This window comes from Heterocephalus glaber, unplaced genomic scaffold (assembly GCF_053883595.1).
Source record: "Heterocephalus glaber isolate CG9 unplaced genomic scaffold, H.glaber_assembly_v1.0 deba00001504, whole genome shotgun sequence".
Lineage (NCBI taxonomy): Eukaryota > Metazoa > Chordata > Mammalia > Rodentia > Bathyergidae > Heterocephalus > Heterocephalus glaber.
In genome coordinates this window covers 46,974,537-46,991,361 of record NW_028258324.1, presented here as the reverse complement: position 1 = coordinate 46,991,361, position 16,825 = coordinate 46,974,537, and the positions used below count along the sequence as shown (strand labels likewise).

General features: G+C 36.9%; 1 protein-coding gene and 1 pseudogene across 5 annotated transcripts in view; one reads left to right on the top strand and one right to left on the bottom strand.

Moving 5' to 3' along the window:
• Positions 1 to 16,825, bottom strand: part of Prkci (protein kinase C iota) — an 84,205-nt gene that overhangs the window by 9,065 nt on the left and 58,315 nt on the right. For 4 of the 5 annotated variants that reach the window (XM_087186499.1, XM_087186498.1, XM_087186500.1 and 1 more), the window contains exons 9-15: positions 14,202 to 14,378; positions 13,713 to 13,810; positions 12,755 to 12,841; positions 8,364 to 8,499; positions 7,511 to 7,598; positions 6,213 to 6,338; positions 4,621 to 4,700 (exon numbers count right to left, since the gene is read on the bottom strand). In XM_087186499.1, the coding sequence (XP_087042625.1) occupies positions 4,621 to 4,700; positions 6,213 to 6,338; positions 7,511 to 7,598; positions 8,364 to 8,499; positions 12,755 to 12,841; positions 13,713 to 13,810; positions 14,202 to 14,378 (792 nt within the window). The remainder of the gene's footprint in view (positions 1 to 4,620; positions 4,701 to 6,212; positions 6,339 to 7,510; positions 7,599 to 8,363; positions 8,500 to 12,754; positions 12,842 to 13,712; positions 13,811 to 14,201; positions 14,379 to 16,825) is intronic. The other variant, XM_087186502.1, reaches the window with a different exon arrangement.
• Positions 9,685 to 11,172, top strand: LOC110348086 (coiled-coil domain-containing protein 148 pseudogene; annotated as a pseudogene).

Here is a 16,825-nt window from a genome sequence, read left to right as displayed (position 1 = left end):
CATGCAGATTTCACTTCACCATTAGGTCATATTCTTGACGAGTGGGAAAGGTTTGATCCTGACAATCTAAAATAGCTTATCTTGGGGCTGGGGATTTAGCTCAGTGGTTTCGCCGCCTGCTGCGAAAGCACAAGGACCTGAGTTCGATCCCCGGTACCAAAAAATAAATAAATAAATAAATAAATAAAAAGATAAAATAGCTTATCTACTATTGCAACATGGTTTAATTTTAGTACAAACAGGGAAGTGACAAGAGGAGGTACAGGATGGTACTTTAAACTATGAGACTGTTTTAGTTTCATTTCTCATTGCTGAGACAAAATACTCAACACCCAGAGTTAAAGGAGGAAAGGTTTATTTGGCTCACAGTTTGTAAAGGTTTCAGTCCATAGTTGACTCCAAGTCAGGTTGGCAAAGCAGAGGAGCATCATAGAGGAGAAACAGGCAAAGGAAAGGCAGACAGAAGGCAAAGCAAGGCAGGCAGAAGGCAGCAAGCAGCAAGTCCAAGCAAACTTAGCAGCTTTTTCTGCCCCTTTTATATTTTATCTAAGCTACTGGGCTTAGGGCAGGTACCAAACCAATCAGTGGACTGATTTAGTAATCATACACCCTTAAACCCAGCATCACACACTCTAGATCCAGCCACTTCTGAAAATGGCCCCACCTCTGACCACATGAAGGCTTTGGGGGACATCTAGACACAAGCCATGACAGTGACTATTCTTCAGTTACAGCATTTCTGCTTAAGACATACAATGTGGAATGAAATGCCTTTATGTTCAGGCTCTTGTGACTATCAAAGGGAGTATTCAGAAACTATAATGTTTAGAGTGGCCCCCAAGGAGAAAGATATTCTGAATGACATCGTGTTGAGACTGCCACTTAACTCTCGGGGATACGAGTCTCTCTGCCCTGTCTGATGAGACTGAGAGGTCTCCTTGACCTCCTCATTAAAATCCCCAGGCCAATAAATCAGGTCTATTCCATCCAAGTGACTCAGGAACTCCATTAGAACCTAATGTCCCAGGGGAACCCAGTGCTCCTCAGCTTCTTCACCATGCTCCTCAGACAGCCTTAAGTCCTACTGGGTACACACAGACAGCTCTAAGCCCTGCAAGTTGAACCTGAAGTGGTGCTTCTTACTATTCTAATTCACAACTTATCCTGTCCCTAAGAGAGGTCCCAGGGGGTGGACGGGCATACTCAAGTGCAGGTCCCTTTCTCAATAGCGGATGTCCAGGAGTGCAAAGAATGACTAGGCCAACTGTCAGAAGATCCTAGTAAGTTTGCAGATGGGTTTCAAACTTTGACCCTTGTTTCTGATTTATCACAGTGAGATGTTCAATTTATCTTGGCCACTTGGCTGTACCCCAGATGAAAGACAAAGAATCCTACAAGAGGCTAGGAACTATGCAGATGATCAATATGCTTTCGAGAAGGAAACCACCCCAGAGAAGCTACTTTCCCTTCAACAGAATCAAAGTGGGACTATAATACTAGTCATGGACTAGATATGAAGAGCTGCTCTTACCATGGGGATGAAGAGGTGCATTAAAAAATCTGTTAACAATGATAAAGTGAGTGGGGTCACATAAGGCACAGAGAAAAATCCAGCTGTCTTGCATAACCATTAGTAGAAGGCTGTTGTAAATATACTAATAAGATCCATCTTCCAGGGAGGAAGCACTAATGGGACAACATTTCATCTGTCAGTCAGTCCCAGATATTCAGTGTAAGCTACAAAAACTTCAGATGGGCCCACAGACACCTACTGGTGGACATGGCCTTTTCTGTATTCAACAATCAGGACCAAAGGAGAGACAAAAGAAAAAGGCTAAGATTATAGCTGTCATAATTGGCAATGCTTTAAATTCACCCAAATCACTGAAGGGAAAAACCTGAGGACAACTGAGGTTCCTATTTCAAGTGCAACAGGATTGAACACTGGGACGAGATTGCACTGAGCCTCTGCCTAGGCCCTGCTCCACATGTGAGGCAGCTCATGTGCCTGACTCGTGGCACTGGAAGTTTGACTGCCCTGGCTAGGCCAGCCAGAACCCTCATTTCCTGCTCTGACTACTGAAGAGGCCCACACCAAGGGGAACCTGAAATGCCCCTGCCCACAGATGTCATCATCTCCTCCAAGGAACCCTGGGTAATTTTTGACATCATGGGTGAGCCAATTTGACTGGTTATTGATATGGGGCAGCTCATTCTGTTTTGATTTTCTTCTCTGGAAAATTCTCTTTTAGGTCTGTAGCCATAGTTAAGGTTGAGAGGCTCCCTAGTCAGAGATTTTTTACTCTTCCTCTGATGTGTCACTTTAAAGGCCAAATGTTTAACCATGAGTTTCTAATTGTCCCACAGTGTCCTACTCTCTTCCTAGGAAGAGATTTACTAGCAAAATTGGGGGCAATTCTCAAATTCCGGCTAAGACAAAAATGGATCTTACTTGTTGGGACTACATCAGGTCTTCCTGACCAAAGTGGCCAACAAGTGGATCCTGCTTCATGGTATAATGGAATACCTGTAGGGCAAATTATGCTATGCCAGTAGTTATAAGACCTCAAGACCCCAGCCAATTTCCTAAATGAAAGCAGTATCCAATCAAGGAAGAGTTATGTAAAGGTCTCCAGCCTCCCACAGACAAATTTCTCAAATATGGCTTTCTGAAGCCTTGTTAGTCCCTTTGAGAACCTGTAAAGAGGAGAGGGACATACATACCCTCTCATTTAGACTTTACCTATATGCCACATTAATCTGGGCCAAGTACAAGCTAACCAAATGTATGGAAACAGAGTCCTGCCAGATCCTGGCCCAAGAAGACCACCTACTGTCCATCCTAAAGACCAACTGCTTGTAAAAACACGGGAGAGGGGACACCTGCTGACCAATTAAAGCCAACATGGAAGGGTGTCTTCAAAAAGCAAGATTCCAGGGCCACTAAAGGAATTGAGGAAATCTGACCTGCTCCTCACATTTGGGCTAATAGTGAAGTTTCTTTCTCCTGTCAAACAGGCAGCTCAATGGTCATTAATCCTTTTTTCGTTTTCTGACAGGTATTCCTTTTGTCAATCTAACCAGTGAGCCACAGCACCCCAAGGTAGCTGGAGAGCCCATAATCTCCTATAGGTAACATCTACAGCCCCTTCCAGCTTGAAGAAGCTATAGATGACTGAGACCTCCATTCCTTCAGCACCCCATAAAGAATTTTGGGGATATGTGTTTCTCAGGAGAAATGAGTCAGGAGATTAGGGAGGGGCAAACCTGGCTGGGGTAGTAGGTTTGACCTTTTAATTACAAGATCCTGGGACATTTGTGCAGAACAGTTCCCAAAGCCCTGCATATGGATTTCTCGTGAGAATTGGAGCAATTTTTTATAAAATGGCCCAGTCCTGACATCAGCCTGAGATGTGGGATCCCAGGACCACCACTCAGGACCTGTATGGAGTGTTCTTACCAGTTTCAAGATTTAGGTGGCTAAAAAGACACAGGCACCAAGAAGAGCTCATTATTGTGCCTTTCCTCACTATGTCCTGCCCTGTGTCCTCCAGGGTATACTTTTATCTTGTTTTTTCCTCTTTTACTTGCCCAAGCTCTCTCTGCAGAGCCAAGATTTTCCTCACTCTTTACTTTTTCAAATAAATTTTGTCACTATTTTACAATAAATAAGTAATATAAAAAGCTTCAATTTCCGATTTTATTAAAATTCCTCATTATCTTAACAATTTACCTTAAAAGGTAAAACCACACCAACTTACTTTCTATCCTACCATTTATTTAACATAGAATTTATCATTGCGAAGATCACAATTTTAGATCCTAAAATTCTTTTAGTCTACCTACTACAACTAACATTTGAATGATGTTCAGAGTATTTTACAACGGCATTTCTTCAGAATTTTACCCAATCAGAATGGTATCTTGGTTCATGAATGCTTTCATTTGCAAACAATTTGGTTTGCAAACAGAAGCATTTGGCAAAATTTTGTTTTTGTTTGCAAACTCTGCATCAGTGACAGACACATGGCCATCTTTTCCACACAAACACAAATGTGGCGATCTTTTCAAAAGTCATAGAAGAAATTAAGTTCATGAACCAAGGCATCACTATATATGACTTTTGATATGAAAATTTGTAGAGAACACTACTTTCCATAGCTTAAAAAGTATATGGTGATGAACTGATTTTATGGATAATGATACAAAGAAAATGGAAAATTAGAGTTGAAAGTACAATTGTGGCTAGCCACAAAGATTCAACTTTTCCTTCACCGAGAATATGGTATAGATATCAATTACATTAAAAACATCATATGTAGGGCCGGGGATTTAGCTCAGTGGCACCGCGCCTGTTTTGCAAGCACAAGGACCTGAGTTCAATCCCTGGTACGAAAAAAACCCATATGTAACAAAGCTGGGGAAAATCATACTGTCAAACTAGGATGGACCACTTATCTCAAAAGCTACTGCTATTCCTTGGTTAAGAGATAATTTCCTGACCTAAATGAAGAAGTTATGCTGCCAGTTTGGAATTTTAACTTGCCTGAGCCTCTACTTACCAGTTTAATTTACACAGATAGAACTAAACCACAAAAGATTTTTATACATAATTTATACCTTGTTGAGAAAACTCTTCAGAACACTTGCAGCTTTTACAGACAGAGAACGTGGTATGCGAATCTGTTTTTCCAAAATAACTAGAAAGATAAAGATTATGGTATTATGTTTAACTTGTACATAACTTTAATCTTTAGATTTTTGTTCATATATTTAAGGCATTCCAGCAGAAAAAATAAGACATTACAGTAAGTCTTCAACTTGCAAATGAGTTCCACTCTAAGAGAATATTCCTAAATTGGATTTGTTTGAAATCTGACAGACTGAGTCTTACAGAGCACACTTGTGAATTTTATACAATACACCTGTGAAAATTTATAACTCAAATGTTCATAAGTCAGGACTTACTGTACATATATAACTAAAACACTTCACATACTTCCTTAATCCCTTACCCCTCTTTCCTTCTGAGAGATAAGCTCTAATCTGAATACTGTACTTCTAATTCATAAGCATGGGGAGCAGGTGCTGGGGATTGAACCCAGGGGCACATTACCCCTAGTGTACATCCTCAATACTTTGTAAAATTTTTAGACAGGATGTCACTAGGTTGTCTCGGTGGGTCTCTAATTTATGATCCTCTTGCCCTCAGCCTCTCAAGAGTGCTAGGATTACAGGTGTGCACCCCCATGCTAGGCTTACATGCATGTTTTATTCTTTGACTACATTACTGTGCTTCAGTTTCCTCATTTGTAAAATAGGAATAAAAATAATACCTACTTCAAAGGGTTCTTATGAGGTTTAAAGGCATTAATATTTGTAAGATGCTTACATATACAATATAATACTCAATTTTACTCAACAATGCCAAGTTATTCTCCAAAGCTACTATGTCAATTTTCACTCTCAACAGCAGTCTATGAGAGTTCCAGGTACTCTAGACCTTCACCGGCACTGTTTATCACACTGTAAAGTTTTACCAAATGTAAGGGTATGAAATGAATGTCTTTTCACATACTCCAAGGTCAGTTGGGTTTTCTATAATATGGATATCTACTTTTATCCTGTGATGGCTTTAATTACTGAACGCAGGATTTTATGGCAGTCTTTACATTTCTTTGGATTGTGTGTTAGAGGTGCTTATCTGCTCTTGTTTCTGTTCTGTTCAATTTTTAGTTTTCTCCATTGTGTGGTCACCCTATCCATTTTAACTTAACCTTCACTTTCCACCCAAAATAATTCTTGAACTTACAAGGTTCAGCCTTGGGGATCTTGTATAAAGACTGTCCTCTGTAGCTCTAGGATTCTCCTCTCCAATATCTGTTTATGATACATAATCTAAAGGAACTTCATTTTATAACTGAGTATAGGAAGGTAACACTTAATGGGGCAGGAGACTATAGAGGTATAAAGGATGTATTAGAAAAAAAATCAGGCTAGGAATGTAGCTCAATGGTACAGCACTTGACTAGCATGTGTAAGGCCCTTGGTTCACTCCCCAATATCACATAATTAAAAAAACTCAAAATCTCACACATTAAATTAGGAGTATACTGTTGAGATTATTTTTCTTATTCAAAGAATACTCTGAGTCACCCTCATTTATGGTGTAGAAAAATTAGGACAATCTCTGTAAAAATCCTGTAAGTTACCTTGGAAGAGATAATCCTCTGTGTTTTGATCAGGGTTATCAGAGCTCCCAACAATATCAAATGGAGACCTTCCTGCCATCATCTCAAACATTAGTACTCCAAGGGCCCACCAGTCGACACTAAAACCTTTAGAAAGAAAGTTTAAAGCAGTAAATTATCCATGCAACATGCTTGGAAGTCAGTAATTTGAGAATCATTTTACCACATAATGAAAAACTAAACACAAGAAAGTAAACTCTCAATGTGTTATAACTATCATGGTAGGTATTGAAAATTACAGAAATAATTCACTTGACAAGGATAGGTACCCAAAAGATGTTAGAATATAAAATTATGGGAAATTAAACACAAGTTTCGTTTTCCAAATATACCAATGATTTCAGGCTCATGCCTAGTATCTTAATATTTTCTTTTTAGGACACAATTGCACTGTATTTGAGATTGAGCTCCTTTGGTCTGAAACTTGATCTTTTTCTAGCTGATTAAAGACTCCTGAATGACCGACCTTGAATTTATATTGTGTGTAGCTGTCAGAAGTACTATATCCTAGTTTATAATAGCTGAAATCAAAGGGCTAGAACCCAAAGAAGCAAATGCTTCCCCTCCTTACCTGGGTACCAGGAATCAAACTCAGGACCTTGTGCTTGCCAGACAGGCGCAGCGCCACTGAGCTACATCCCTGGCCCTTCAAATCCTTCCTTAAGATAAACATATTCTCTGGTATCTGACAAGTAGCCAATGTTTCCACTATCTTTCAGATTCCTGGGGGAAATATTATAAGAAATCTGAACAATCTTTCAGAGGTGCAAGACTCTGGAGTTGCCTGGTTGCTAGTCCAAATCCCTACTCTACCACTTTACAGCTGTTATGACCTGGGGCATGTCATTTAAACTTTCTGTCAGTTTCTTCCATTTCTAAGATGGGAATCTGAGAGGTTAATGAGAGGATTAACTTAGTTAATATAATATAAACTACTTAGAATAGTGCCTACCATTCTTCAGTGTCACAAATATACTATTATTCAATATTTGTTTGCCACCTGCTGCACAAGCACAAGGACCGGAGTTCAATCCCCGGTACCCCCACAAAAAAAAAAAAAAAAAAATTTGTACCCTACAGACTACCAAGGTTCTACTGTCTCTGACTTCAGGGGTCTTCAAAACCAGATCTTTAAAAGGATCAAACAAGAAAATTTATATTAATAAGATCAGTATTAAAATACTACAGGAAAATGCAATTGATATCACATTTAACCAAACAGCTAGTAATAGCAAAAATATCACCTATTTATTTATTACCATAATCTTCTCCTCTTAAAATTTCAGGAGCAATGTAATTAGGAGTACCACAGAAAGTGCTGGTCGTATCTCCTGGCCGTAATCCTTCCTTTTATTAAGAAAGAAAGAAAGAAAAAGATCTATAATTCTGTTTTTACATTTACCTTTTCTATTTTATCTATCACATAAATTTTCCAAATGTAGGTAATATGTTAAACTTAAAAAATCACTAGGACAATTGCATTATTATAACACTAATAATAGATTAATAGCTAGATCCTGGAAACAGCATGTATGTCTAATGGATAAGGAAAATGTGGTATTTATACACAATGGAGTACTACACTGCCATAAAGAAAAACTTCAGGCATTTGTAGGTAAATGGATACAACTTGAGAATATAATGTTAAGTAAAATAAGTCACACAAGTTTAAATAGCAAATGATTTCTCTTATATGAGAAACACAAAGAATAAAATAGAAGAGAGATAAATAGGAAACAGGAAGTTCAAATACTTCCCCAAATTACAAATTCCATTGTTTTAAAAATATTTCAATATATGCTAACTGGTTTCATTTATACTATCAGTTTATCTTAGTTTATTAAAAAGAAAAATGTGTTATTATCTATTCCTTTTCTGTAAGAATCCATTTGGCTTATGTCTTACACTGAGTAACTATTTTGAAAACAGTAATACACAGTGTAATAACTATTGTTATTCTCTTATTATTTGATATGAAACATTTTTATTTTTTCATAAAAAAATAACTAAAGGGGGCCAGGAATTTAGCTCAGTGGTTCTGGCACCTGCCTCGCAAGCATAAGGTCCCGAGTTCGATCCCCGGTACCAAAAAAAAAAAGAAAAAAAAATTACCTTACACATGCCATAGTCAGTGAGTTTAATATGCCCTTCTGAGTCCAGTAATACATTGTCCAATTTCAAATCTCTATAAATTATCCCTCGCTCATGAAGATAATTTAATGCTAAACTGATTTCTGCAGAGTAAAACCTAAAATAAAATTTAAAATAAATCATGTTAAAAAAAGTCATGTGATTCAAAATTATAAATTGTGCTAATTTTCTAGTACATATTTCAGACTAATTCCTACCTGCATTTGGAAACATAAAAATCACAACAGAAGATTTTTTTTACCTTCCAATATACTTAAAAACAAAAAATTTTATTGGAGTACCACTTTAAAATATCTGAGCCCAAAACAGTTATACAAGTTCCAGTTTAACTTGAACTAATATTTTTCACAAAGCTATTAATCTGAAAATGTCAAGCAGGAGATCTTAGTCTGGGTCCTCGAAAGATTTTTGGCAGTCCATACACGCAAACTGGAGGCAAACTTTACATTTTCTAGAGAGTTCCCGTATGTTTCACCACTTCTCTATGGGACCATTAATGTACCCCCCCCGAAAAAAAACCTAAGAACTAGTGACAGGTCTAGAATATTAAAAGTTGACTACTCAAACCATAAAATTCACACCAAAATTTCAGAAGTTATTCTACAACCATAAAATTTTAAATTAAAGAATAAACTTTCTAAAACTACCACCAACTGGTGAAAAACTTTTGGCCTGAATAATGAAAATGAAAACATCAAGCTGGTTTACATCTGCTTTGGTGGCACAGAATCATGACAAGTTTGGAAGTACACAACATATACCTCTGGCCACTTAGTTCTATGATTAGGGAAGTTAAGTACTTCTTTTGTCTTCAGAGCCTAGCAAAGCAAGCATGGTATACAACCAGAACTGGTACTTTAACAGAGTAAAAACCAGATGTAGTTTCCCCAAGTTCAGCTGAACAAAGAAGGAACAAATACTGGCTATGTTCACAATTTAAAATATCATCTGTGGCTTTGCTGTGAAGGATGACAATTTGATAAAAGCCAAAATAGCAATGACCAAAACCAGTAAATTATAATATATCTCTAAAATTATAATTTATCATGCAAATTAACTTTTAGCTCAGCTCCTAATATCTTACAAAGAATTAACTAGCATCAAAATAAAGTGATTATATACTATTTTTCAACTGCTGCACATAAAAAGTCATGCAGTCCTTTAAAAAATGCAACAGAGGGCTGGGGATTTAGCTCAGTGGTTCCAGCGACTGCCTTGCAAGCGCAAGGTCCTGAGTTTGATCCCCAGTACCAAGGAAAAAAAAAAAAAGTAAGAGAGGGGAGGAAGCTGGAATCCACAAGCATGCTCGTGCCACAGGGGATATGGAAAACAGGAATAAGAGAGATTGGCCATTCATGACAATTCAGAGAAATGCTAGCTCAGATCAGAAAAGCAGTGGAGACTTCAAAAATATCTAAAGAACAAATGCTAATCAAACAACACAAACAAGTGTGGTGGCTGGAACACCAACGGCTAAGTGAACTCAAATGTAAATTGGATTCTGAAATAAAATATTTTCTCAATGAAGAGCACATTGGAAACAAGTGTCTTTGTGAACTTAGGAATTTTGAACAAGAGTTATCAGAACAATGGAGTACGTATCTTAAAGATGTGACAGATCCTATTCATCAGCTAAGAGCAGATCTAAAGTACCGATAGCATCACACCTTACAGCATTCACGCCAGCATATGGAGTTTAACTCAGGCCCAGTACTGGAAGAAGTTGACTTTGTGAAAAAACAACTGAAAGCTGCCTTTGCAAGCCTTGGGTGGGAGCAACAGAAAATAGAAAATGATCTTTCAGACTGGAGTGTGAAAAATAATCAATTATTATTTAGAAGAAAAAAACTAACCTAGTGAACTACCCACAGAATTAGAAACTTTGGAATGCCCGTACCCTGAATTGAAATCATCAATCCTTAATGAGTTCTGTAACTTTACAGAGAAATATCAAAAAAAACCTTCATGATTTTGATCTGCAGTTAGAAAACAATATAGAAATTTCCAATTAAGTGAAGAAGATCACTGGATTTACCAGGCTGCTTTAGATCAATATCCTAGAGATCTTGTTGGCAGAAGAACTTTTTATCTGGACATATTACAAAGATATTTTCCTCACAAATCTAGGCATGATTTGGTACGGCATGAGAAATATTGTGATCAATATCACTTTGCTAGGGAGCAGCGAAGGATCTTGATAGAAAATTGGAATAAGAATAGGAAAGACTTTATACAGAAAGCAGCAGTGACTCTCCTTGAGGCCTCGGTCACTTATGAAATGGAAAGCATATTGGCAAAGGACAGGAAAAAGCAACAGGAATTGTGTGCTGATCTGAGAACCAAGATAAGAAAATACTTGGCTAAGAAAGAGCAGAAATGGCAAGAAATGGAAATGAGAGATCTTCAGCGCCTAGAAGAACTGAAGAAATTAATGGCTGGTCAGTAAAAGACTGAGAAAGGATTCAATATAGACAAGCATTACTGGAAAAGCGTTTGATGGAGCAAAAAGAAGTGGCCCTTCAAGAAGCACCTGAGGAGGAAGAGAAAGAGGCGACTTGAAGTGCTTAGGAAACAGGTTGCTGTTGTTGCTCAATTTGATCCTGTTAGAATGATGTCAGATACAATAGCATCAAAAGCTAAGATGGGTATTGATAGGAATGAAGAGTTTATTCTTCAAAAGCCACTCTTCACACTGCATACATACAATGAACAGCAGGTACTCCAGGACCCATGGGATGCCTTCTTGGACCAAATCCTGCAGTTCCTGTGATACATACCTTCACCACCTGCATGGAGTTCTGCCAGTCATCTGTCACATCCTAACCCTGCTTGGATCTATATATGCCACATGTCTTGGTTTCTCTTCGCTCCAGTTATTGGAACTCAAACCCGTTCTGTCTTCTATTAGTTTGATGTGTAACATACTCTTCATATTCATCTCTACCCCCACATGTAAATCATGGCAGCTGTCACTAAATATCAGCCCCAAATCACAGCTGGTGCTGTTCCTTTCCAAGATTTGCTCCAAGCATAGAAAAGGGGGTGTTCTTAATTACACACAACAACACTGTGAGAAACACACTCTTGTTAGCTGTATTTTATAACAGAGGAACCCACGCCTTAGGAAGGTGACTTATCTTGCCACGATTACAAAGCTAATAAAAGCCTGAATTTAAGGCAAGACAACCAAACTTCTGAGCCCCTAACTGGAGTGCCTGTTGGTCTCAGGGTTTTCCAGACTGGCCATCCTTCTATTGTCGGAAATATCTAGAACTATATTGAATATCTATAGAAAATGATGAGATTAAAAAAAATGATGAGATACAACCACCAGTCAAGTAGTATAGCAACTCTCTGGGATTTTACCAGGAAACAGAATTGTACATTTCATAATGTTTTGTTTTGTTTTGTTTTTCCGGTACTAGGGATCAAACTCAGGACCTTGTGCTTGCAAGGCAGGCATGCATAATGTTGTGTTTCAAGAAGTGCTAGGAATGTCTCTTGGCCTCCCAAGATATTTCCTACTACCCAAAGTAGATGTTAAATTGCCTTCAATAGTGAAACATTTATGAATCTTCCAGGAGCACTGTAACCTTTAAACCATTGTTACCCAGGTCTAGTCTACAGAAGCTTCTATCCCACTATGTGGTACTTAACTAAATATTTTTCTAGTTAATGACTATGAAATAAAGCCTCATTTCCTTTTTATATATACATTGTTTGCATAAGTGCCATCCTATATTTGCTGCTACAATTGTTGTGACTGCCTGCACAAATGAGTCCAGGTTGAAGCTTGTCATCTGAGACCAGCATGTGGCTCCAAACACAGCCCCATAGCTCTGCAGATCTTGCATGGCTTTTCATCCTTGGCTTCACTTAGGCAGTTGCTAATCTCTCTCCAAGATTTGTTCCAAGCATGGACAAGAGGACTTTGCTTATTTCCACTCAATAAGAGCTATGACAAGTCTGTATCTATTCACAAGATTATGAAAGCTTAGAGAACACAGAACATGAAAGAGGAATTATGACAGGGAGGGAAGGGAATGTTCTATCCCCTTCTGACAAGGGTTGAACTTGTGCCCACCAAATACCTAGTAGAAGCTAGTAATGAGAAATAGTTCTTTACTTAACAACAACGTATTATGCGGTTGAAAATTTCTAAGAGTAGATTTTAAATGTTCTCACCACAAAAAGATATGTATGTGAAGTAATGGATCTATTAATCACTTTGATTTAGTTCTTCCACAATATATGCTTATATGAAAACATCATGTTGTGCACCATAAATATGTACCATTTTTGTCTGCAAAAAAAAAAAAAAAAGCAACAGAAACAATGTCTAAAAAAGGTACCTGGCATGTTCTTCAGGAAGTTTTCTTTGTCGTTGCATATGAAACATTAAATCTCCTCCATTCACATACTCAATAACAAAGAACAACCTAAAACACAAGAGAGAACCCATAAAAAATTCTAAATAAGGTAGTATATCCTGCCTCGCAAGCACAAGGTCCCGAGTTTGATCCCTGGTACCAAATAATAATAATAATAAATAAATAAATAAAGCAGTGTAACTTTACATCTTAAAACACTACAGAACATACAAAGCATCTCTATGGCTTTGATAAGATGCTGAAAATTTGATGGAAACAAAGGATATCTAGAGTACTGAAAGAAAAAAAAAATACTTCTGTAACCTGCTATTTCTATTCTAAAGTAGTTCTTACTTACAACCCAGAGCCACTGACTCCCATCCCAATATTTAACATTTGCTAGATAAGTAATTTTCAACACTATAATATTTACAGTAAAGAAGTTGGGATTTCCTCTTTCTAGTTAAACTCTAGAGAACATTAATTCATAAAACTGGAATCTTGGGAGGCCTGGGATTTAGCTCAGTGCTTCCGGCGCCTGCCTCGCAAGCACAAGGTCCCGAGTTCAATCCTCAGTACCAAAAAACAAACAAACAAAAAAACAAAACAAAACTAGAATCCTGGGAATATTTAACAAGCAGTATTTCTACTGCCATAATTATGGTCTCACTCTTCTCCTTTTTTCCTTCTTCTTTTTCTTTCTTTCCTTTATTCTTTCTTTGCTTCTCTTCCCCTCCCTCCCTTTTTCTCCCTAAAACAGATCAATTCCTGATACTATGCCAATGTCAAACTGTAGTTGAATAGCAGGAAGTTAAAGCACAATACCATTGTGTCCTTTTCTCTGACTTCTACTTCATCTATTGCAGCAGACAGGTTCTTATTGTGTAACACATCAAAATGTATGATGCTGATTAATCATCCCACTATCTTTCAATCTTACCTGCTTTCTGTCTGAAAGCAAGAATGCAGTCCAACAAGAAAAGGATGATTAGATGCCTGCTCAAAAACATGCTTCTCTGTCTGTACCCAATCAATATCCTATTTTAAAATATGAAAGAAATCTATGTCAAACAGAAACAAAATCATCAAAACTAACAATACATTTGTTTTAAGCAACTCAATGATCACAAATGCATCAACTAACTAGGCTAAATACAAAGACCAGTGACAATCATAAAACAAAAATTTATATCCTAAAAGAAAAATATCAGTAAATCTTCCAGTATTATGAAATGGTTTGGAAAACTTTTATAAAACTCAAGAACTTTCCCTGATAAGTTTGATTTTTATTCTTTAAAACTTGAATCATAACCAGAATAAGTATCTCTTACGTAATCTATTTGAAGCATTTATTTAGAAAAGTGTTCTCTGAAATAGTACTCTTAAGCAGTTTAACAATTTAGAAGTTCAAAAATTTTGGTCTGCTTACCTCATCATCATTAACAAGCTCTTTTTTCACAACTTTCATTGCATAAATACGATCTGTTTTTTTTAATCGAACCAACAGGACTTTCGCATAACTTCCTCGCCCTATTACTCGGAGCAAATCAAAGTCTTGAAGACCTAAACTGGATGAAGCTTTTCCACTTTCCCTGGTGTTCATTGCCTGTTGAGAACATTTACGGCAGAGTCTTATCGGGAAGTATTTGGAGTAGTACCTTATATTTCTAAAACCTTGTTTGACATAATGATTTAAAAATATTTTCTTAATATAAAAATGTTTTAGTTCAGGCATGGTGGGGCATGCCTGTTAATCCTAGCATTCAGGAGGCTGAGGCAAAGGATTGTGAGTATGAGGCCAGCTGATGCTACACAGAGTTCAAGACCAGCCTGAGCTAGAAGTTTGTAATTCTTATATCATTCCAAGCCACATAATGTGCAAAAAGTAGGATGAGTTTATGAGTTAAAAGAAGTGTTAAAAAAAACAAAAACAAAAATGAAAAAGAAAGAAGTGTTAGTAGGAATAGACAGGGAGCTAAAAATCTAAAAAAAAATGTTAAAGAATGTCTTAAGAAAGATCTGGTATATTTGCGTATGGAGGCAATGGACATGCATGAATAAAACATATTAACTTTTGTGACTGAGAGACTGAAGGTATTGCTGAGGGGAAAAATAAAGTATGTGGATAAGACAATGTTGTTGGAGATAACAGAAAATTAGCAGTTAAAATGGATATCAAGAAGAAAGAGTCTGCTACCATAGAAGACTGATATAAGAGATTTCAGCTAATGAGAGGACATTTTTTGATGCTATAGTTAGGAAACAAGCATGAGGCAGTTCAGCTAATGGAAGAAGTTCTTTTCCATACTTTGGTACTAGATGACATGGGTGGCAAAGTAAGCCTTATAAATGCACTGACAACTAGGAATGTAAACTTCTGCTAATTTATAGGGAAGACTGAAGACAATCTTATTAGGTATCTGTAAAATCATCAGCACATGATCAACAAATGTATCCGTAAGAATAAAGTTCCTACTAAAGTAAAGGCTATCAGAAAAAACAAAGACCAATCAAGCATAATGGTGTGTTCTTGTAGTACTGGTTAATTGGGAGGCTGAAGCAGGAGAATTACCAGAGTCTAGGAGTTTAAGGCCAGCCTGGGTAACACAGCAAGACCCTATCTCAACAATGAAAAGAAAAGAAAAAAGAGAAGAGAGAAAAGGGGAGGAGAGAAGAAGATAAGGGAAGGGGGAAGAGGGAAAGGAGAGAGGGAGGAAAGAAGGAAACAAAGAGGACTTTCCAAAGAATGCTCATACATGAAAATTAGAAATAATATTCATTTGATTTGATAATAAGAACAAAGAAGAAATAAACCAGATTAGGGTAGGTTAAGAAAGAGGAGAATGGTAGGAATATAATGTATACTCTTTAAATATGGTTAAGTAGAAGTTATGGAAATGAATAAATGAAAAAGAAGCACTTTTCAAAAGAATTATACATGAAAATTTAGAAATAATCATCATTTGATTTGATAATAAGAATAAACAAAAAATAAATCAGATTAAACCAGATTAGGGTACATTAAGAAAGAGGAGAATGGTAAGAAAATAATGTATACACTTTATAAAATATGGTTAACTAGAAGCTATGAAAATGAATAAATAAAAAGAGTGCTGTATCTTCTAGATACAATAATGAAAGACTAAATGAAAACATAATCCCTCTAACCTTCAAAGAGCCTAAAGAAAATAAACTGACCTAGCATTCTATATCCTATGAAATTAATTCTCAAAATGAAAGTGAAATATTTTCAGACACACAAAAACTGAAAAAAACATCATTAGTGGATTCTCACTAAAGGAAATACTAAATTGAGTACTTGAAGAACAATATAATGTCACATGGAAGGATAGAGAACCAAGGAATGAATGAAGAATAAAAAGAGTAAAGTGTGAGTAAATATAAATAAGGCTCAATTGTTTAAAAATGCTAACATACACACAGCATTTTAAAATATGACAAAAATAGCACCAAAGGCAGGAATGAGTTTAATGTGTGCTAAGGGCGCAGTATTTTCTAGAAAATGATAGCAGTACCATTAACAATTTGTACTAAATTTTAGTAAGTCAAGAATGCAAAGTGTAATCTGTAGACAACCAGTAAAAAAATGGTAAACAAATTAAAAAAACAATTTTTAAAATTATGGTAAATATCCACCACACATTCAACAGATTGGCTAAAATTAAAGGCTTATGTGGAGGACATAGAGCTCTCATCAATTATTGGTGAAAGTATAAATTGATACAAACAGAAAACTTGCATTATCTACTAAAGTTGATTTTACATAAAACTCTGCAATTATTAGTTATATACTTAGTTACTTTCTTTGTTGCTGGGACAAAATATCCAACACCCACAATTTAAGGAAAGAGAGGTTTATTTTGGCTCACAGTCTCTAGAGGTTCCAGTCTGGCTCTAAGGCAGGACACATGGCAGAAGGGCATGGCTGAAGAGAAACAGCTCTTGGAATAGCAGGTAGGAAGCACAGTGAGAGGGAGCGAGGGAGATATACCTTTCCAGGCCACGCCCCAGTGAGTCACCTCCTCCAATCAG